The following is a 22,796-nucleotide window of genomic DNA, read 5'->3' as shown; positions in this document are numbered from 1 at the left end:
TTTCGATAATTCTAGGGTATTTATTCAGGAATAAATAGGTAACACAGCAGAATCATCTTAACCCTTCCCTCCTGGCTGCTGAGGCAACCTGAAGCCCACTAGGCCGGCGACCTCCTCAGGCGAGCGCTCGCCCTTGCCGTGGTACTCCTGGTGAAGGGCCGTGTGCTCCCGGACGCTGCGGAGCAGGCAGAGGTAGGTGGCAGCCTGGAAGTGCAGCTCCTGCTGGGCCCGGCACAGCTTCTCGCTGGTGACCTGCCGAGAAGAGGGGACAAGCCCCAGAGACTTCACCTCTCCCCGGGGCCAAAGGCTCCCCCGCGCTGGGCTGCGCGGCCGCAGGCAGGGGCGCCCCCACCTCACCTCCCCGGGGGGGTGTGTAGGGGGGGGAGAGGTAGGAGGCAGGGGAGGGTGCGGGGGAGCCCGCGCGTACCCGGTGGGCGCGGAAGGCCGCGACGATGTGCTGGTAGGCGGACGTGTCACGGTAGGGGCGGCCCGCTCGGCCGCTGGCGTAACGGAGCTCCCGCAGGAGCCCGCGCAAGGTCCGCAGCGGAGAGCCCAGCGCCGCCATCTTCCGCCCCTCCCCGCCCGCCGACCAATCAAGCGCCGTCGCCTCGTTGCGGCGGCCAATAAGGAAGCGGCCGGCGCGCGCGGGATTCGCCCACGCGCGCCCTCGGCCGGCGCGGAGGAGGCGAGGCTGCGCGCGACCCCTCAAGGTACGGCCCCGCCAGCGCGAGCTATCGAGCGCCGAGTCGAGCGATCGCCTTCTCCTACCTCCCCCCGCAATCAGTGGAGGTCAAGTGCCGAAGGTCGAGCGTCGAGGCGAGGCCGTGCCGAGGCCCGTGCGTGTCCCCGCCTTCTCCTCGCGCTAGGCCGTTGGGTTGTGGGAAAAAGGACCCGCCGCCGGCCTGTGTGCGGCGCGCGTGGGCTGTTCGCGCCGGCCTGAGGTACCGGAGCAGGATCACGGGGAGGCACCCGAGGGGCCCATATCACTGGCGCAAGACGAGTGGGGCCGTGGCCCCTGCTAGCCCACGCGTGTTTCTGAAGTCACCGGTCTTAAAACGAAGTACAGCTTGTTAGAACCTACGGTGGGTGCTCAGAAACCCCACGAGACGCAGCCCCTCGGCAGCCCGCGGCCGGCGCTGTGCAAAGCCAGTGCAGTTTGAGAGTTGCGGAGCTCCTGCGGGGTACTGCCGTCCCGCTTCAGCCGCACGGGGTGAAAAAAAAACGCCCACCCCAGATGGGACTCGAACCCACAATCCCTGGCTTAGGAGGCCAATGCCTTATCCATTAGGCCACTGGGGCTGCCGTGGGAGAAGGTTTTCTGTGTAGGTACTTCTCTCCTGTCCCCGCCCACCTTCCTTTTATGGCAAGCCTTGGCTGCTGACTGGGCAGCACCTCCCCGCGCGCGGCTGGCGGACCGGAAGACGCCTGCCGCGTGGCCCCCTCGCCTGGGAGCGCGGGGAGCGGGTGCGGGCGGTTTCCTTCAGCTCCTACATCAGGCCAGGACGTCAGACTTTGCCTTGAAATAACGCACCCCAAAAGGGAAGGGCTCCTTTCTTGTACTAATCCTCCGATAGTTTTAAAACTATAGTATTTCCGTTGTCTTTATGATTGCATTGAGTGAAGAAAGCTATAGCTTCCCCCCTCCCCAAACCCCCCCAACCCCAAATATTTAAAAAAAAAAAAAAAAGCCCCAAGCACCAACCTTTCAACTGAAGCCGTTTTACATCTTGATTTTTTATAAGAAATCACAAGAGACAGGGCTAATATGTACATTCCTCTTTATTTAATACAGCACAGACACATGACAAAAAAAGAAAAGTACACTCATGAAAAAGCCTGTCACGGTTAGGGACAGGGAACAGCTACACCGAATTGAGTAAGGCTCCTACTGCAGAACGGGGGTCTGCCGGCAAGGTTGGATCCCAGAGCAAAGTCTGCTGCCCCCAAAAAAATAAAAATAATTAAAAAAAATATATCTTTGCGCTCCTTTCAGGAAAGCAGAAAAGGGCAAGTCCCTCGTGGAAGAGGTGGAGACTGCATCATCCACAAGGTTTGTGGGACACAAACCCTGTTACTGTGTTTATCTAAAGTGAGGAATGCTCTCCAGCTATTCTTGCAGAGGGCAAATATTCCCAACCACTGAAAACATCAGACTTCTCAGGGATAGCAAACCTGAGAACCTGGAAGGAGTGAAAACATCAAGTAGTCACGCAGAAGAGAGTTAAAATTAGTCTCCCTGATAGGGCTCTGCTAGCCACGACTGGGAACGTGCGGGGGAACAAACTGGCTTCCCAACTAACGAAAGACTAACAGCCATTAAACTGACCAGAACAATATACACATCGGGAACTGATGCAGGCTTTTGTGGCAGCAGCTTCTTCCTTTCCCCACTTCAGGATGGAAATTAAGCAGGCACCAGTTCCTCTGGCAAAGAGCCTTACACACTTTTAAAAAATTAAAATACAAAAAAGGGAGACAGGTGTATTTACAAAATCCATGGCTGGTACAGTACATCATTTTTAAGACACACTAAATGCTACAATCTTTCAGGTCCTGAGATTATTACAAAAAAAAAAAACCCAAAAACCAAAACCAACTCAAAACTTGCGTTCAGGTCCAGTTTTATAAGGAGAGAGGAAAGACATCACACATTTAAAACACAGTATCCCTTGAAGTTATTGGAACACACCTCCCTAAAAAAACAAATGAAAGTGGTGCTAATCACCCAAATGTAGCTGCGATTGGTTGTTCTGGCTTGTTGTCACAAGAGGGGAGCATTTCACAGGGGTCTCTCTGGAGCACTCATCAGGTAAGCACACGGCTGTTGGGATCCTCTCTCCATCACTAAGCCCTATGATCCGAAATACGTGAGGATTAAAAGGAGGAAGGTGACCTTGTACAAATTCATGCTGGACTGAGTAAAGCATCACAGGAATCACCAACTCAAACAGGTTTGCCATCTCGTAGTAGCTGTGCATTCCTTTGTTTGAAACTGAGGAATGCAGAATTCTAGCTGTGATTTAACATTTGATTATAACAGAACACTCGCCCAGCTGTTTGTTCTGAGCTACCTGGTAAAAGGCAGGAAAACACTTTGTCCATCTGTTTCTCAGCCTTTCATTGTCTTGGGGATCCACAGCAAGTCAGGTGGAATTGAGCTGGCTATATCCAAACTTGCTATATAAATATATATACACTAAAAGTGATACCAAACAAAAGATACTGAGGCCAAACCTCTGTCGAGGGGATGATCCCCACCACCATTAGCTGTGCAGGCAGGTATTTGGGAGCTCTGGTCTTGACCGAGCCTCTTTATCAGGCAAAACTAAAGGGACTTGCACCCACACCTGTTTGTTTGTTTTTCCCCAATGAAATATTCTGAACATAGTGCTTTTGTATCATCAGAAGTTATCATCACAGATGCTCTTTTATTATAAGCACCTGACTTTAAGCTAGAAAAGACCAACATTTTAAAGATTACTTGTGGAATGCTTCTAACCCCCAGTAAAAAGAAGACTACAAGAGACAGATCACATAACAAGGGTACTAGTTTAACTGCTAAAATATAATGCTGCTGATTTTTGGGGGTAAAAAGTAGTACTTAATTTTATAATTTTTTTAAACAGTAGTCCAAAAATAAAGTTTATCCATCTATTTCCAGTATGGATCTTGAGAACTATGCAAGAACATGGTACTAATTGCTACATGATGGAATCACCGGCAATAAAACACACACTACAGTTCTCATCTCTGAGCTAAACCGTTATTTGTAGTTACATACAACAAGACTAGAAGATCAGTGAGAAATACCTGGGGATTGCAATATAGCTTTTATTTAAAGATCCAGCTACTGTGTAGCTGATACCTCCCCTTGTTTAGAAGGAACTTCATTTAAGCGAGGCATTGAATTAATTCACTTCTGATACTGGAAGGAAATCCAGGACGTCTCATTAGTTTCTCCCCAAATCCAATCTGTACATGAAAAAACAACATTGCTGCAGCTTCTTAAACCAATTTTGAGAGCTGAATATTCTAAAAACTCTCAGACTGAAACCTGTCACAAGAAGTGATTTTAGCTTCCCCCTCGAAGCAACTTCATGACACTTGACACTAGGTATTGCACCAGTGAAAGGGTTTCTTTTTTAAAATACAAATTTCTTTCTTCACGTTAGCAAAAAGTTCTGCGGTACAGACATTCAAAAAATATTCCATTTTCTTTGGGTAAAACTTCAACATGTGTTAACAGGGGTAGCTGGGGGAAGGAATGCATGTAACACTGAAACACGTAAAGAATACTCATCTGCATAGTTGGTATTAGTGACTACTAATCAAACTAAGGCCTTGTCTGGAAAAAAGCTGAGAATGCAGGAAAGTTTCTTCCCCCAGTCCCCACTCCACTGGTGAAATCTGGTAAGTCTCAAAGAAGCTCTGGCTGCCTCAGCAGCTACTGGGTTTGGCCTACAATGGTGGTATCTCCCAACTGGTTTTGGTCGATTCTCTCCCCTGCTTTTTGTCTTGGTATTGGACAGTAACAAAGGTAACTATCAGTTGATAAAATAATCTGCACACACTGCTGGGAAAAACAAAACAAAACCAAACCCCACCCTTAGCATTGAGCATGACAGGAGTCAGTGTACACTGCTTGCTTTGGATTACTTCACCATAAAAAAAAATCTTACTAGTTAATGGTTATTATTTAAGCAGGAGATGACAGCAAGGGAAGAGACTGAAATTCACTTCTAGATACAAAACATTCCCCCCTCCCTCCCCCGAGTTGCTCTGTAGAATTATAGCTGTCAAAAATGGCTACAAAATACAGACCTATCTCCTTGACTACTGACAAGATTAGCACAGTTTTATTTATGAGTGTGCAAAAACAGCTGTAGGGAATCTTTGTACTTCCCCAGTTTTGGGCCAGTTCCAGGCCATGCTGATCTCTCAGCATAACTCATAGCAGCAGCAGGGCTTTCTATGGCCCCAAAAGGCTATTACAGCAGCAAGGGATCACTGGGTCATAGAAAAAGGATGATGAAGCCACACCAGAAGTTTCCACAATCAAGGCATTCCCCTACACAGCGGTTATCTTTCCAGTGGCCCAGTAAGCATACTTCTGGCTCCTTATTTTGGCAGTGATTTCTTAAGCAGTAGACAGACACAGATTTTCACAACAGCTGCATTTGTTAAAAAAAGACTGCAACAGTCAGCCATCATCATCAGATGTAGATTCCCCATCTCACAGCTCAGCCTAGGATGAAGAGTATGTGTGCCCAAAATGAATTAAACAGTGACAGAAGAGCCAGGTCAGCTCTGCCACAGGTGGATGGGGCAAAACTCCAAAGTAACTTCACTGATGCACCTAAGGCAGATGAAGAAGCACCCTCACTGTCACACCAACTGGCTGAGCTACCAGAGATAGTCCCATCTTTGACTGGCACCATTAGATGGGTACAAGAAATCCGCCTGTGGCCTAGTTTACATAAAGAGGTTCACTCAAACATGTGAAGCCAAGCCAAGAATTGAAATAGCGGTTAGGCTATTCTCTGCCACAGAACATGTTGTATTTGAGATCTTATTTTCTGCTCTCTAGATGGGCTCTCCACTTATCTATGAAAGACTCTTCATTCCATTCCCATCCTGGTTTCTGAAAAAAGAGAAGGTAAATGCTTCCTTTTCGTATTGCAACCTAAAAGTACATCTTCCCCAGGGGCAGCACATCACAGAACTAGCAGAGCCTAGGGATGAGTATGTATGTTACCTGAAGTTTAGCACTTGGTCAACAAGGGAATTGCTCATTTCAGGTATGCATGTTTATAATAATCATAAATTAGATATATCCTCAGCACAAAATTGTTAAAATCACTAGATTATCTATTGCAGCTTGCTAATTTTGTCAAGAGAACAAGGAAACAAGCACAAAGACTATTATGAGGGTTCACTTGCAGCTAATAACACATGAACTTACTCTTCATTATATTAAGAGAACAAACCATTAATGAAATCTCAATAAAAGTACAACTAGAAAAGTACTTCCATGGTGAATGATTTAGGCAGCATGTGAAGCGTAGCCAGGCTTAACTTCAATTAGCAGCTGCACTCTTGCAGGTTCTACCAAATTCCTTCTTACATATGATGTACAGTAGAAAGTGACAACTTTGGTAAATGTGAGAATCCTTGCAACAATGGGTGTCAAGCAGATGTGACTAGCTGCACACAAGATTCCTTGCAATTCATCTCAACTCAAACTTGGTGCAAGCTGCTATTTTAACCTTCTTTCCACCCCCACCTCCTTAGGCTTGTCAGCCACACGTCTTTGCCTCAGACTCAGTAATTGTGTTACGTGGTCCAGTATTTAATAAGGTTGCCAGACAGGGCCCATAATGTTTTACTCGTGACCTAATCAAGATCCAAATTTAAAACCTTCAGAGAAAAATGCAAGAAGTTTCATTCCCATTAGCCACTTCCTTTCTCTCATGCACATTTACGCACACTCACACACTCTTTTATTGTACTGCCATCTTTGCACAAACGTTCACCTTTAAGTGTTTAACAGAGCCAGCAGAATGTAGGATGAACAGGATTCTCAGGAATATTGCTGTATACGTGTGTGCGCGCTTATGTTTGAGTGTGAGAGAGAAAGAAAGCACAAGCACACAGAACCAACACCATGGTACAGCAGCTATGAAGTTACACACATTACACTTTTTTTTTCTTTACAAAAGGGAAAAAAATAGTATAACAGCATAAAGCCATCTTGGCAAGCTTAAGATTTTCCTCCAAAATGCCTTCCAGCACTTCAGGATCTCTGAGAACAGTTTAAAGAGGGTAGGGAAATAAAATTAAAAAAAAGGCACTTAAACAAAGGACAAAGGCCTGAATCAAGTAAGTCATGGAGGGTAACAGCCATTTCACCAGAGCTAGGACCAATCAAAATCTACCAACCTTTTTTTAATTTCTATAAAATTAAAATTGCATAAAGTGTTAATTAATCAGTCATTTACCTACTGCTTTCACCTTCTGGTTCATTTTATGGAAGAAAAAAACCAAACCCAAACAAAAAGCAAGTGTCCCTTTAGTCATCTCCCCCCCCCCCCCCCAATTCAGCAAAAGATGAAAGTCAGGTGTGGGAGGAAGCCTCCACAGCTCAGCTTGGCCGCAGGCTTCCCCTGCAATGCCATCTTCAAAAAAAATCCAAAATAAAAGCAGAAGAGGGACCACTGTGCCTTCAACAATTCACTCAAAAAAACCAAAACAACCCAAACACCCCAACACTTCTAATCCATCTGTGGGCAAAAACTACTCAAAAGAAAACCAAACAAACTGTAAACTAGATTAAAATTTGCTAATAAATACAGCCAAAAGTTCATTTTACGAATGTAGCAGCAAATGTGATAAAGTTAGTTGGAGTCCAAGATGACTCCCAGAGGGTTAATGGTTCACACAACTGATGGCAGCTTGGGAGAGTTGCAGGATTTCTCTGTTTTCATGTCCTCAAGGGTCTTGCACCAAGTGGAGAAGGAGTGTGGAGGAAGGGTCAGGTGATGGGACTGTGGGAAAGAAACAGGCTCTTGGCACCTGTCCCACCCCCAAATCTGTGCATCAGACAACTTGGATTGGATTCAAACAAGACACAGAACCCAGGTAATTAAAAGTTACTTCTGATTAGCAGAAAACAGATGTGAAACCCACAGCATCCACACTTGTGACTTAGTTGATCAGTATTAGTCATGTATCTCAAATCAACAGAGAAGGCTGGACAAAGTGATGTAGGCCATTTGCATCTTGGAGTGGGAGAACACTGCAGTTATAGTCCAAGGTATCAGGAAACTTTGCAGCCTGTTTTTCATCTAGCCTGCCTTCTTTCTTTGCAAGTGTCTTGAAAGGATTTAAAATAGCTACCACAACTTTCGGGACTTTGGATCATGTAGCAGAAAATATTACCCAGACGGTTTTAATATCTAAAACCTGTGTTTGAAATTATTGCTTGCATTTGTTTGGGGCTTTCAGTGAGCTTGACATGTTAGCTCATATACAGTCCCCAAACCAAGTTCAGCCCTGCTGCCTGGAAAAGACAGCTCTACTTGGCTTTCTTATTGCTTGTGAATACTGAGGGTTATTTAGTATGTACAACTACAGTTTATTTATTAACAAAGGCCCTTAAAAAGTAGTAAAAACTTGGGGGGAAATGTCTTTAGAAGAGCTGCTGTGCAGAAAATAGTAAAACATTAAGCTAATTTTGCATTTGGACGTTGCAGGAACCTTTCCCTTCCCCATCCTGTTTATGCTACCTGCAAAGGTCTCTGGGAGCCACCCTATTTCCTTTGATTTGGCCTTGGTAGGTGTAACCAGGGAGAACAGGGAAAAGGGAATGCAGACCCCTTCATCACCATGTTGCTTATTTCCATGAAGCTCAGTAGCATAATGACCGAAAACATTCAGCCCTCAGGGGTGCTGTTTGAACTGGCTTCACAAACAATGTACGGTCATCTTTACTCTCATCATCCTACTACCTATTTCCACAGTATTAGTTTACTTGTTTCCCAAGACTGAGAAGCTCCACAGGCCACAGACAGGACTACTCCTACCCTCCTTAAGATTTGAGAGGATACTCAACTAAAGATGAGGCATACTTCCAGGAAGAGAGGAATGCTGAAAGGAAATTTGTGCTGTAGTTATAAAGGGCTCCAAGTCTCCCAATCTAAAATTTCATTAGGTATGAAGACAAAAGATGGCAATTTGAATGAGATGCCTTGATGAGGAAAACATAGAAGAGGTAGAACTCTTAGGACAGGGTCTTTTAAGTATATTGCTGCCTGATGGCTCACTGCTGCAACTCCCTTAGCTACCTGCATTGTTAAAAAAAAGTATCAGGTTTGACACAGTTCAGACAATTAGCATCCTGCCAGAACTGTTAGGCCTCAAAAAACCAAAAGTTGTCTTCCTTCAACCCCTCCTGGAGAAAAGAGGAAAAAATCAGATTAAGCTTGCATTCTAAATAGTTTATGGTATTTTAACAGAATTTGCACAGGATTAAGAATACCAGAATCTATGTAGCTGTATGTTGCAACTCTAAATAACCTTGGTGATGGAGATGCAGGCTTAGCTAACCAACACGGCACATACAAAACATTAGCACTAGCTAAAAAGCATTTAATTGGCAGATGCTGTGGACTGAAATTAACGAACTAATGCATCTTAATTCAATCTGTCTTTCACAGAAGTGTTGTGCAAAAACATTTATTGCTGAGCTCAACCCAACATTTTTATACTAAATACACAATATATATTATTTTTAATTCATGTATATATATTTATATAAAATTAAAATGAGCTCTAAATAGAAAAGAAATTGTTGTCTGGTCTAAGAAAAATAAATCACATGTAAAAGAAACCTGAAAGCTATAAGTTAATCTAGCAAAAAACATTGAAGATTTATTACCCATGGGTCAAAGTCTCTCTGGAAGGTGTGAGATAACCAGTAGTCACTGGTTCAATCTCAAATCAAACTACTGGAAAGACTAGCTATTAGGAATTTCAGCATCTCTGATCAAAGGAATGCTTCGGGGTTGAAAAAGGGCATCATGCTATTTTATTTGCTCCTTTCCCCTCTGACTTATTTCAGTTTCTGCAATTCTCACCTTTTATCTGACAGCGCATGGGACTCAACAGCAAAGTTCTGTCCTAGTGTTGAAAGTGCAACGTGTGCTGGATACTTCCTAACCTTACAAATGAACCAGTGGATGTATTGCTATCCAAAACCCCTTAAAAAAAAAAAGCCAGCTTTGCAGTCTTGTGCAACCATGTAAGGAAGAGTTCAGGTCAGGAACCCCCCAGGCCAGCAGGAGCTGGAAATGCTGGAGACAACCCATTCAGCCCCTAGAAGAGAAGGCACCTCTGGTCGCTTTTGAACGACTCCTCTTTGGCTAATGCCTGAAGCAGTATTAACCTGGCTCTGGAATAGGTCACAATCGGCTTTAACTACCAAATCAGTATAATGCATGACTTTTGGGAGGAGTTAGATGAAAGACGAGGAAGGTCTAAGTAAGGAGTAAGTAAAGAACTGGTTGTGTTTTATAAAAGACATGAATAGAGCATTACTTGATTTCTGTAGCAGATAAACACAAGGCAAAGAAAGTTTAACAAATGGAAGGACTGAAAAAATCAGTGTGCCTTTAAAAAAGTGGGAAAGAAATGCTAGTCTGACCAATAAAATGTGGGTTTCCTTTTCATGTAAATGGCAACATTTCCATCCCCTTCCTCCCTTAAATATGAATCTTTATATTTAAAAAAAATAAAATCAAACAAGGAGCACGGGATTTCCCAGTAGTCTGTCTCTCATCTCAAGGTACCTGGAGACCTGTTTTTGAAGACAACTCTGTAATGAGACTGCATACATCTGTAGGCTCCCTAAAGCCAAACAGCCTTGTAAAGCTGGAAAAATGCCCATATCAGAAACTGCGTTTGTGTAAGGGTTTAATAATGCTAAGTATCCCAGCACTGCCTCTACTCTACGTAACCTTTGGTCCACAACCATATAGTACACTCAGGACCTACACGTAATCTTATACTGGGCACTTTGGGCACTAACGAAGAGGATGATTCCACCTTAAACAATGGATGGAGAAACCTATTCTAGCTCCTCTCACGCTTTCAACTCTTCATTGGACATCACCCAGGAAAAAAAATGTTTGTGCTGCTGTGGGTTTGACGATCAATTTTTTTAAAAGCCAATCAGAGCAGATAAAAAAGCTTGTTTCTTTAGGCAAGATCAAACTATGACCAGTCTGCATGACCAGGAGGACCAGTCCTCCTTTTCCTTCTCTCTTTGATCAAGTATTGTTTTCTTTTTCTTCTTCCTCTCACCACAGTGCTTGGGATCAGAATATGTAAACATCGACAGAAACAGCAGCCCTGTGACAATAAGCACTTTCCCAACTGGGCAGATTCTGTCAGCCAACCAGAACTGCTTCAGCTCCCTTGCTTGTCCAGAAGTCACTGGTTTTTCCGCTGTAACTTAGTGTCCCCTTTGCTTTGGCCTCCATCTGTAGTTTAGAAACAGGAAAAGAAAGGGAAGAATAGAAGCATGAGTGAACTTTTATTTTTATAACTCACAGCAAGAGAGACAGGAATTTGGCACATTCAGCTTTAGCATCACTAAAAAGTACATTGTCTTTATAGAGTGGAAAACACTGCATCTTCTCTGTAGTTCACTTATTAGAAATAGCACTGTTGAAACCTGAGATATCAGGCTTCATACCAAAAAGATACCGTCTTTCTAAAGATTAGGTTGCAGCTTGGGATATTGAAAAAATTTCAAAAAAAAAAGTCAAGCCTTTCTTCAGAAGCCTTTACATTTTAATAAAGCATTTTTAGTACTCAACCCATGGCACTCACTGTGACAAAAATTTACTGTTGTACCAAATACAGCCAATTGGTTTGTTTTCACAGCCTTAGAGCAACGCTGCCCAGTTTTTTGGTACTGAGAACAGGTTGAAGAACCCTGCCCCCCAAGCCACTGCCACCCTTCCCGTTCCTTCTCCTGGGAAAAAAACAAACCCAACCCTACAGGTGGCAAAGAAAGGAGTACACTCTAAACTGCACCTTCTAAAGCTTTATGGTTTTAGGTTTTTGGCTCTTTCTTATAAACAGAAAAATACGTTCTATTTCAAGCTTCTCCTCTCAAAATAGGCAACTCTTATCAAGGATAAAATTCCCAGGGAAGGCAGATCTTCCATTAGGAAACCATCACACTGTTCACACATGTATACACTCTTATAAGAATCATGAAGAAGCTTCTAGCTGGAAGGTCACTTTCTCCTCCAAAGTAGAAATTAAAATTGAGTGGAAAAAACAATCTCCCCAATAGAGACTTTATGCAGCCTGTAAACAATCACATTAGTGTCCAATAAGTAGCATTTCTTTTTTCTCCACTAGTTGAATTTGTATACTTCACTTTCTAGAATGGCTACAATAAAGTATTACTGAAATTTTTGAACTTTTTTTGTTCCTGACATTGAAGACAAGTAGAAAAAAATTCATGTTCCAAAAATACTGCTATGATAGAATGTGTACTGTCTGCTGCTACTCAAGCTTGTCCCTGTGTTGTGTCTTCTCTAAACCGATTTCAATTCTGGTGTACATTTTATTTCAGTCTAGGACAGAAATCTGACTTTTAAGTTAAAAATAAGTAATAAGAAAAATACAATATCTTTACCTGTGTAAGCTTGCTGCAAGTGAGCAGGCAGAGGTGAGTGAGACAGTGTTGCTGCGTGCTGAGCACCTGGCTGTAAACCCTTCAGTAAGTCTGGTGAAAAAAGGGAGAGAAACAAAGATGAAAAATAAATCTTAAGGCCAGAGGCAGCCTTTGTGAAATAGGAAAGTTTCTATTTTTATAGTGTAGCTACAGTAGCATGCTAATTTGCAGATTTCTGAAGATGTATCTCAACAACAGAAAATAAATACCTGATAGCATTCTGATGGCTGGAATAAGTCAACAGAAACAGACCTATTCAGACATGGTTAATCAAAAGTCAAAGCAAGGACCATGCCTCACTATTGGGATGCAGCTCTTCGTACTATTTCCTTCGGCAGAAAGACCAAAAATTGATATAGGTTAAAAACCTAAAGAATTTAAGCCATCAAAAAAAAAATTTGCCATCTTGGCTGACACTTCCTCATAAAAGAACTGTTTGATGTCTGAGATTACTGAGCTAAGGATATTTTGAGGAATCACCATATTAAGTCTCTTATTTGTATTGTGACATTTGGAGACTTTTAAGCTATATTCCTTTCTAAAGGTAAGGGATTAAAAGTTAACCCAAACAAACATATTCAAAACAAAGTATATACTGTGAATGTAACAATGAAGTTAAGCTTATCAAAGGTGATTCACAACATTTGGATAATTACATAAACAAAGTTTTACCAGCGAAGATGTCACATTTACTCCTCTGTAGGGATTTTCATGAACCAAATTTGTGTGTCTCAGAACTTTATCGTTTCCCTTCTTAATTTCCCTTTTCAGGGTGCATCTTTCCTTATAGGACAGTCTGATAACTAACTCCACTCACTCTGAGTTAGGCTGTGGTGGAAAGCCGCTGAGGTAGATCCCGAGGTGGTTGTCACTCCAGCTGTGTCCGTCCCAAAGCCAAGCAGCTCCAAGGGAAACTGGAAGGGCACAGTCACAGGAACAAGGCCACCCAGCATCCCAAAAGGAGTTAATGGTGCAGACGTCACGTTCTGACTGGTTACAGATAGGGGTGATGCCATGAGAGTCAGAGGTGAGGCGTTAGCCAGTAATGATGCTCCTGCTGTTGACTGTACAAAGAAAAGGAGTACTTAAAGATTTCAAAGCTTTGAGTTGTATTCTTTAAGGAGACAAGAATCAACTATTTTATGTTATGTGGCACTATTAAGTGTATTAAACTATTAATAAAGATCCACTTATCCACCTAGAAGGTCTTCTCACTGTTCATCTGCTAAGCAAGTACAATTGTATCTCAGATTCAGACATGACAGTAAGGTTCATCTCTCGTGGTTTCTTGTCAGCCTTGCAGATAATTTCCTCTACCTCCTTTCCAATTATGCACTGGGTCTATAGTCAGACTCTAATGCAACATCTTCTATTGGGTTAATAATATGAAATTATCAGATGTAGAACTGAAGTTCTTTAGAAGCACAGTATTATTCTCTCCTGGGTCTTAATAGAACACTAACTTTATTTCTAAAGAAGTTGCTTAGAAGCAATGATTTTTTGAAAATTAAGACTCATACATAAGAAGCCCCACAGTTTGAGAGAAGTCAGGTTACCACGATGCAGACATACCTATGTATGTATAGATCTGTATGCACATGTCAAAGCAAAAGGCAAAGCAAAATAATCTCTCTACATATGTCACAAGTCACTGTGCTTTAAAAATGAAAATGCAAGATCAGTCAGAACATTTTAGCTACAACTCCCAAACACCACGAAGTCCTCTAACATTAGAGCAGCTCATTCTTGTTTAACAATCTTTCTTTCACTATGCATATATTGATTTTATATGCTAACGTTCCATTGTCTAATGATCTACTACAAAACAGTTAGTATAGAAAGCATTTTGAATCACTCAAGCTCAGACATTTTAGATATTTGAGTTAAAGAGACTCAGACTGAACAGGACTTCAAACCTATGCATTTATACAAGTAACCCTTAACTAAACCCAAAACTTAGAATCATTTTAATCAACACATAAGCTTAAAATGAAAATGAAATCTCCTTGAGTTCAGTAATATCAGCTTACAGAAACAGCGAAGTGATGAAAACTCCTAGCAGAGATAAAGTTTCTATTACCAGTTTTGGTCTTAAGGTGTTCAGATGAAAGCAGCTAAAGAAAGGTTAGTTACTGCTTACGAGAAAACAAAATTTTAAAACAGTAACCCTGTAAGTGTAAACAACTACAGAAGTGATGTTCCTGGCAAGTGTTTGTATTGGTCATCTTAGGAGTGACAGTTTCCAAGACACACTCTGTCCCACAAGTAGAAAAAAAATGGAAAACTTCAACATACAGAATTATTCTCTTTTGTCTTTAAAAGTACTAATCTCACAATAAGCCTATGTACAAAAACCCGATAACTAATTTTTACTGTGCAACAAAAGCCATACAGTAATCTCTTGCAATTGTGAAAAGAAAGAAGCTTTGTAATGTTCTCTGCCAAGACCTTGTTTACTCTCTCAAAAAGAAGAGAAGTTCAGTGATGGAAGAAGCTACAGAGAATGCCCTAAAAGAGTTGCAGTTCAGATGCTTCTATTTATCTCACCTATGATAGCACTTCATAAAAGGGTTCATCCTGGTCATCTAAATCTGAGTCACTAAAATCCTTACAAGTCTAAGCCAGATTCTGCTCAGGAGTACTAGTGGTAGGTAGAGCTTTTTAAGGAAATCACACACAATACTTGCTGAATTTTAGATTACTTCAGCTTTGCGTTCTTAAGATGTAATTTAATAGAGTACTCCACAGTAAAATTTCTGTGGGGCTACAGCAGGTGTAAGCTTATATTCTGGTAAATAATTGTGTCAATCAGAAGGGGAAAGGAAGGAAACACTTCTTGGAAACTTCCTAGTTAGGAACATCTTTATTATCACATGAAATCACCTAGTCTGATCTTCAATGTAAGCAGACCAGGATTATGGCCTCAGGTAACATTCTCATCTTCTTACCAATGAATAGCATCTCAGATAAGAATTAAAGCCCTAAACCCTTAATGGAAAGGAGAGTAACAAAGTTTTAAGAGGGGTAACTAACTCAGTACATTGTACCTAACAACTAGTCTGGAATTGATTAAGTTCAGCAGCCTGCCGTTAGATCTTTAAGGCTAAACAAAGCCCTCTTATCACAAATCTCTTCCCCTTCAGTGGGAGGCAATTTGATTCTAATCTTCTCTTGAACATACTCCACTGACTAAGCCTCAGTCTGCACAATAACAACAGCCTTATTCCATTGTGTACCTTCTTTGCACCATTCTTCTGAACCATTTCTAGGTTAAAGTAACCTCTGAAGTGTCAAAACCCCCCCCCATGTAAAGTCACAATAATTATTTTAGTGATACCATATGCTGCTCAGTATCTCTAGCTGATTTCCCCCCTTCTATATACCAACACACCTTATTTTACTGTATTACAGGTATGCACTCATGTTACTTGATTATCCACTACACCCCCTCCAGTCCTCTTCAAAATCAGTCTGCCAAAATGCTTTTCATTCCCCAGGTGATCAGTGTTTAAAGAAAAAACAAAACAAACTTGCCTTTAACTATAGGAAGGTTTGCCAGAATTAATCTCATTATCCAACACAATATTACTTATTTCCCTTGTCCGTCATCTTTAAGCACTACCACATCCATTTCACATTTTCTTGTGCATCACAGCAACTATATCCACTGGATTCTGTTGATTACACCAGGAGGAAACAACTCTGTTCCCAGTGCATTCACTGTAGCCTTTTTTTGTCTCTTCCAGGTACCTTCCAGAGTACCCAAATTGCACTGCATCTGGCTCAGCTGTTCTCTAGACCCTATGTGGTACCTCCATGGCTCTTACACAACATAGGGGTTGTGGTTTTTTCATTCAAAGCACCCAAAATGAGAAGGCTGTGTCAGAGCCTGCCAGATATCTCTTATTTACTGTAACAGATTTAAGGTACAGTAGGATGAAAGACCACAGAAATGTATTGTAAAAATAAATCTTCCTCCTGTTATTCAGCTGCATTAAGAAAACATTGATAGCAAGCTAGAAGATTATAAACCATTGCTAAAAGCTGAATACACGTCACCACCATGCAATAGCTATGTACATTGTTCCAAAAAATACAAAGCTGTTCCATTTGCTGTACACCAAGACACTGATTTACAGCAATACTGCTTTTCTTAAGTAGTGAAGACTTCTGGATAGAGAGAGCAATAAAGAGATGGGAAAACCTCAAGTCATCTTAGTAATTAAATCATTCCCAGTAAGAAGAACACACAGCTTGGGAAAGCAGGTTGTCTTCCGGGCAAATAATAAGTTTGCAAGGATTTTAGAACAACAGTATTTCAAAATATTTGTTTTGTATTACTTGTTTTATCTCCAGTGATGAAGTTCTGCATAAGCTCTCTCAAACAATTTCTAGGATATTTATATATTAATGACATGTCTCGTTCTGTTTGACTAGATCCTACAAAATAAAACTCGTATTTGATCACAAACACTAAAGAAAAGCCCTTGCTAGTGTTAATTTTAAATACAAGTCTTGCATTATACTCAAACCACAAGCACCTCAACTCTAGTTATGCAAGTTAATCATGAAGCTTGGCAACAAAGGTACCAAGATACCTTTTCATATGACAACCATCATTACAAATAAGTAAATATGCAAGAATACACAAATCCAATAATGCAAGAAAATTCCCCTGAAAATACGGCCACACAAAGCTTACCTTTTCTAGTGCTCTTAAAAAAAAAAGTGAATTTTGTTCCACAGTATAAACCAACCAACATTTTACAGTGAGGATTTGTTCCACACTGATCCTTGCATTTCACATCAGCTGGAAATACCGATTCACTAGTGTGAAATAGTTTGATCAGTATTCACATTTATGCTTATTAAATTATAAACATTTAATTTATGACACAAGATATTGCAAGAAAAAGTTTACAAAATAAATGTGATAAATAGTGTAAGGTTTAAATGTAAACTCATTAGATGCGTACCTGCACACTGGCTGCTACAACTGGAGACCCTGAGGCAGAAGATGGTCTGTGTGGAGTTGACAATTGTTTAGTAGCACCCTGTGTTCCACTTCCTGCTCCCCCAGACAGACTAGTCCTACTAGCTCCACTTGAGTTAAGGTTACTGCCTCTGCTGGCAGGTACATTCATTCCAACTCCACCCAAATTATTTTTACCAACAGTTCCAGAAGGAGAAGAGTTGGGCAATTTTGAAGAAGCCTGAGGGTTCTTTGCAGGCTGAAGGCCTGAGGTGCGATTAGAGGGCAGCAAATTCATTGTGGGAGACTGCCTGCTGATATTTACACCACTGGTCTGTTTATGAAGGGGGTTGTTGCTGGAGTGACTACTCTGGGAAACTAGTGCACTTGAACTGGAAGAACTGGGTGTTGTTGCAGGCCTGGGGGACGAGGTGGACTTGGATGAAAATTTAGGCGATGCATTGGGCTTGGGTGTCACAGAGGGCTTAGATGCAGTGGGCTTGGGAGAGGCAGCAGGTTTGGGAGAGGCAGCCATGGAGAAGGGAGGCTTGAAACCCTGGGAAGAAACTTGTGACACCATAGCCTTGGCTAAATAGTTACTAGAGGTAGAGGTGCTGGATGTTGTCCGAGAAACCAGTGGGTGAGACACTTGAGAGCCACTTCCAGATGAGGGATTAGACAAAGGCAGGCGGTATACTACAGACTTATCTTGAGCCTTGATGACTGGTGATGAGCAAGACAGTTTAGGATTACTACTCAATTTCACCACTGGATTGCTCTGTGATTTACTAATAGTTGCTTGCAAAGGAGATACGTATTTCTGCTGTACAGCTGAATGCTGGTGCACCTTTGTCACTTGTGATGTTGAGGAAGAACCACCTGGAGCCTCTGAAGATGATACTAAGATATTACCATCCTTGGTTCTTTGAGAGGAGGTGGAGATAGCTGCTTGGGTCTTAGAGGAAGAAACATGAGTCTGTGAAGAGGAGGAAGCAGCTTGGATCTGGCTTGACCTCTGTAGTCCTTGCTGAAGTAGTTTGGCTGGCAAAGGCTCTAAGGAAACCTTAGGATTTTGAATTGACGATCCAGCAATAAGGCCTGAAGAGATACCAGTGTGAACTAGATCCTGGGGTTTCTTTGGTACTGGCCCTGTGTGACCAGCAATAAGACTTGATGAATGGGGTGTTTGAGTGGGCTCTACTTTCTTCGAGGTTGCCAGGGGCAACTTACTCATAATGCTTGCTAGCTTCTCTTCCCTCAGCCCAGGGCGAGGTCTGGATGTTGGTGTGTCTATGGTGGACCCAAGAGGTGATCCCTTGGCACCATTATTGATAACTGCCAGAGCATCAGAAATAGAATCCAGTGAAGGTGGATGGAAAGAGAGGTCTTCATCCAGTGAGTCGTCCAAGCAGATCGTCTCTGGAGCTGGTGTGCAGCTAGAGCTGGCTGGGGTGCAGACAGGTGTGCTGGAACTCAGTACAGTAGCACAACTTGAATTGACTGAAGACATACAGGTTTTCTGTTCTTTCTTTGGACTGGAGTCCTGAGAATGAAGAGTTCAGAAAAGACAGATTTAATAGTCTTTCTGGAATAGATCTAAAGTCTTCTTTAGAGTAATACTATTACTCTGTAAATTCAGATGAACTGAAGATCTACTATTGAAATTTTCTTATTAAGATACCTACGATGTTGAGATGTTGGAGTCCTGTGTGCTAATTCAGTATTTGTACTTAAAAACCTAGTGCTGTTGCTCCACATAAGAGTGCCCCACAAAGTTAAAGAATAATCAATGCTGTAAAGAACAGGGGTAGCAAATCAGATCACTAGGTAAAATTGCTACACCTAGTCATGTCTAATGAGAACCTCTATTGATTTACTATGTTATCCTCCCAAACCACACATTTTTCCAGCATTGCCAAATTTAATACAAGCTGAAAAACACAAAGCACACCAAAAAAAAAGTGAAACTTTACTGGAACTAGTACCTCTTCATAGTCAATTTTCAAAAAACTAATATAGCTTGAAGTTACAAAGCTATACAGAAGCCTTTTGTACTACTTTCTTTCAAGTAATACACCACCAAGTCAATAAGCTCTTATAGCATTTCCTGATGGAACCCTTCTGCCATAATTTTTCTGGATCAGAGGCAAGAAACAAGTCGTATCAAATGGTCATATAAAATTCAGGTATCTGCATCGGCATTTACCTTCACTTTGGGTTTAGGGGCCAGAATCACCTTCTTCTTTGCCCTAAAACAGAGGGGATACATGCGCATCAGAAGACAAAAGAAAGGCAAGTCATTTTAGTTTTAACTGTTACCCTGATTATATCCTGATAAACTCAAAGGATGACTACTGGAATCCAACATTAATAACAAAACATCCTTGAAATAGAAAATGGGTTAAAATATAGGAGGGGAAGAGAACAAGCACACTTTAAACTTTTTTTTTAATTTATCTCTATGTAAATTACATGCAAAATTCACTGAATTGCTGAGATTACTTGATATTTTGAAGTTTCTCTAAATCAGAAAAGTAAAAGCTCTCCTGATATATCAGGTTATCTCAGCCTCTTACAATCTTAAGAGTTTGTCTACTTAGCAGAGCTTTGTCTAAACTGAAGTTGCCTATAACAGTTATATAATTTCACCTTATGTTGATGTTTTTGTCACTGAGGAGTATATTTCATGTTCCCATTTATATTTCAAACCACAAAAACAGTTGCTTCCCCCCCCCAAAAAAAAAGTGTTCTGTTGCTTATCAACTGTGAAACAATTGTATCTAACTTGTGTTTGTTGCAAGCAGCCAGGTTCTTTTGCAGTGTAAGTGAACACCATAGCATCAACTGCAGTTATGCAAGCGAGGACAGCATTAAAGATTATTAGTCATCAGCTTTGCCTTAGAAGTTAAGCATTTCACACCCTCTTTTCTCATTTTTATTTCTTCAAGAGGATCAACAGATTTACATCTTGTAGGTCATTTATTCTCCTTTTCTAAGCAACTAGGAATATGCCTGGTTAAACAAAGACCTTACTGTAGGTAGACCATGACTCAGTTTTGTTATTAACATAGGATATTTTTCTATGTAATCATATTTATCACAAAGATTGCAATTTGGGTGTTATTCAAAATCATAATTGTTTATTTGAATTCTGGCTGAATGCAGGCAGCTCCCGAGAGGGACACAGCATTGCCTGAGAATCAAGAAGATAAAATTCCGCTAAGACACACAGCCTTCTGTGGTTAGAGATATTTATGAGGGGGGAAAAAAAAGAGCAGGAAGTAGTGCAGTCTGAGTTCAATTTAATATGCTGCACAGCAAAATTCAGGTAGTGTACAGTGCTTTGAAATACTTTGAATAAAAGGCATTAATCCAAGAATGACTATCCTCTTAAGTTATCTAGCCACTTCATAATGGAGTTAAAAATATAATGCCACAAGAACATTACAGTTACATGTCTAAAAGCATTAAAAAAAATTAACATTGTAAGTCTCTTCACACAAATCCCCAAACATCTCCCTTTCCTCCCCTCTGTCCAAAAAAAGGTAGGATGAAGATGTGAAGAGACAGTATGAATAACCTAAAGATATTAGTTTAGTTGCTAATATTATACTCACGGGGCAGAAGTGAGGTGATTGTGAACACTTCGGCTTTCTTTAAAAAGCATCCTAAAAGAGTGGCAAGAGAAGAAAAATAAGGGGATTCAATAGGGACAATCAGCATATGACCACCAAATATGCAAGCATCCTTGAATTCTCAGAAGAACCCTTTGATTATCTGTTCCCAAAACGGCTAGTAGGTAGTCTGTCTGTATTGCTATTGTGATGTAGTTCCCAGCAGCCCTAAACAGAGGGCTAAAATGAAATAACAGAATGCTAAAAAGGATATAATTCAAGTTTACATTCAAAATACCTCAGTAAATGGCCAAGGAGAAGTCAACATAATGGAATATTACCTCCTTCAGCTGAACAAAAGCAATACGTTTTGAATTCTCTCTCCTCAAAGGCTAACGAAATATTTTAAATATAAAATTAAGGATTATCGTGTACTCTTCACACTACATGTCCACACATCAACCATAGGTTTGAGTTTTGTGGTTAGTCTGTTGTGGATTTCTTTTTTTTTTTAAAGCATAGAGGAAAAAGGTCAGAATACAGTAACCAAGCTTGTTTCTAATTTTCTTCAGTATTTTGTGGAGGTCATTGTGTACCATTTCTGTGACTTCAATTACACTGGACTTTCACATGCATTTTACTCAGAGCCAATGAATGGCAAGAGTGGGTCTGAAATCTCAACACTTCTCATGCTTTCATTTCGATGTTATCAACTCCTGAGCTGATGAGGGGGAAGAGAAAATGATTCATGACCTGCACTCATCCCTACAGCTTGCTACCCAAAAGCAGCTATAAATAGACAACTAATGAAAACTTGGTCCCCTTCTCTGCTTCCAGGTAGGCAAACTAGAACAGACAAGATTTTCCTACACCACTGCCATCACACTAACACTGACCACATCACGAACAGCTGTCTAAACAAAAGCTTTTCAAAATTGGTAACACATCCTGTAGAGCTGCAATAGTTATGAAAAAATCAAAGTATCCACAAACCTCATGTAATCTGTTAAGAAAACATTGACATCCTCTCACTACAGTTCCAATACCTTACTTCTCAGATTCCACTGTCAGCTCAATTTTCATATTTTCATAGAATCATAAAATCTTTAAGGTTGGAAAAGACCTCTAGGATCAAGTCCAACCGTCAACCCAACATCACCATGTCTACTAGACCATGTCCCAACGTGCCATGTCTACACGCTTTTTTAACACCTTCAGGGACAGTGATTCCACCACCTCTCTGGGGAGCCTGTTCCAATGTCTGACCACCCTTTCAGTGAAGAAATTTTTCCTAATATCCAACCTAAACCTCCCCTGGAGCAATTTGAGGCCGTTTCCTCTTGTCCTATCATTTGTTGCTCGGGAGAAGAGACCAACACCCACCAGGCTACAACCTCCTTTCAGGTAGTTGTAGAGAGCGAGAAGGTCTCCTCTCAGCCTCCTCTTCTCCAGGCTAAACAACCACAGTTCCCTCAGCCACTCCTCGTTAAGACTTGTGCTCCAGACCCTTCACCAGCTTTGTTGCCTTTCTCTGGACACGCTCCAGCACCTCAATGTCCTTCTTGTACTGAGGGGCCCAAAACTGAACACAGTGCTTGAGGTGCAGCTTCACCAGAGCCAAGTACAGGGGGACGATCACTTCCCTAGTCCTGCTGGCCACACTATTTCTGATGCAAGCCAGGATGCTGTTGGCCTTCTTGGCCACCTGGGCACGCTGCTGGCTCATGTTCAGCTGGCAGTCAGCCAGCACCCCCAGGTCCTTTTCCTTCAGGCGGCTTTCCAGCCACTCTGCCCAAGCCTGTAGCATTGTCTGGGGTTGTTGTGACTGAAGTGCAGGACCTGGCACTTGGCCTTGTTAAACCTCATACAGTTGGCCTCGGCCCATCAATCCAGCCTGTCCAGATCCCTCTGCAGAGCCTTCGCACCCTCAAGCAGATCAACACTCCCTCCCAACTTAGTG

General features: G+C 41.7%; 2 protein-coding genes and 1 non-coding gene across 4 annotated transcripts in view; all 3 read right to left on the bottom strand.

Moving 5' to 3' along the window:
* Window positions 1–700, bottom strand: FMC1 (formation of mitochondrial complex V assembly factor 1 homolog). Its single transcript, XM_054841413.1, has 2 exons — window positions 428–700; window positions 1–252 (listed from the first exon to the last, which is right to left on the bottom strand). The coding sequence occupies exons 1-2, from the start codon at window positions 563–565 to the stop codon at window positions 58–60; spliced, it is 333 nt and encodes a 110-aa protein (XP_054697388.1). The 5' UTR covers window positions 566–700; the 3' UTR covers window positions 1–57.
* A 526-nt stretch (window positions 701–1,226) lies between these two features.
* Window positions 1,227–1,299, bottom strand: TRNAR-CCU (transfer RNA arginine (anticodon CCU)). Its single transcript has one exon. It is a non-coding gene; the product is annotated as a tRNA-Arg (tRNA).
* A 478-nt stretch (window positions 1,300–1,777) lies between these two features.
* Window positions 1,778–22,796, bottom strand: part of UBN2 (ubinuclein 2) — a 58,710-nt gene continuing 37,691 nt past the window's right edge. For both annotated transcript variants that reach the window (XM_054829935.1, XM_054829943.1), the window contains exons 12-17: window positions 20,840–20,890; window positions 19,429–19,471; window positions 17,227–18,765; window positions 13,068–13,314; window positions 12,212–12,301; window positions 1,778–11,039 (exon numbers count right to left, since the gene is read on the bottom strand). In XM_054829935.1, the coding sequence (XP_054685910.1) occupies window positions 10,990–11,039; window positions 12,212–12,301; window positions 13,068–13,314; window positions 17,227–18,765; window positions 19,429–19,471; window positions 20,840–20,890 (2,020 nt within the window). In that variant the 3' untranslated portion in view covers window positions 1,778–10,989. The remainder of the gene's footprint in view (window positions 11,040–12,211; window positions 12,302–13,067; window positions 13,315–17,226; window positions 18,766–19,428; window positions 19,472–20,839; window positions 20,891–22,796) is intronic.

This window comes from Grus americana, chromosome 1 (genome assembly GCF_028858705.1).
Source record: "Grus americana isolate bGruAme1 chromosome 1, bGruAme1.mat, whole genome shotgun sequence".
Taxonomy (NCBI): domain Eukaryota; kingdom Metazoa; phylum Chordata; class Aves; order Gruiformes; family Gruidae; genus Grus; species Grus americana.
This window is presented reverse-complemented; position numbering and strand designations above follow the sequence as displayed.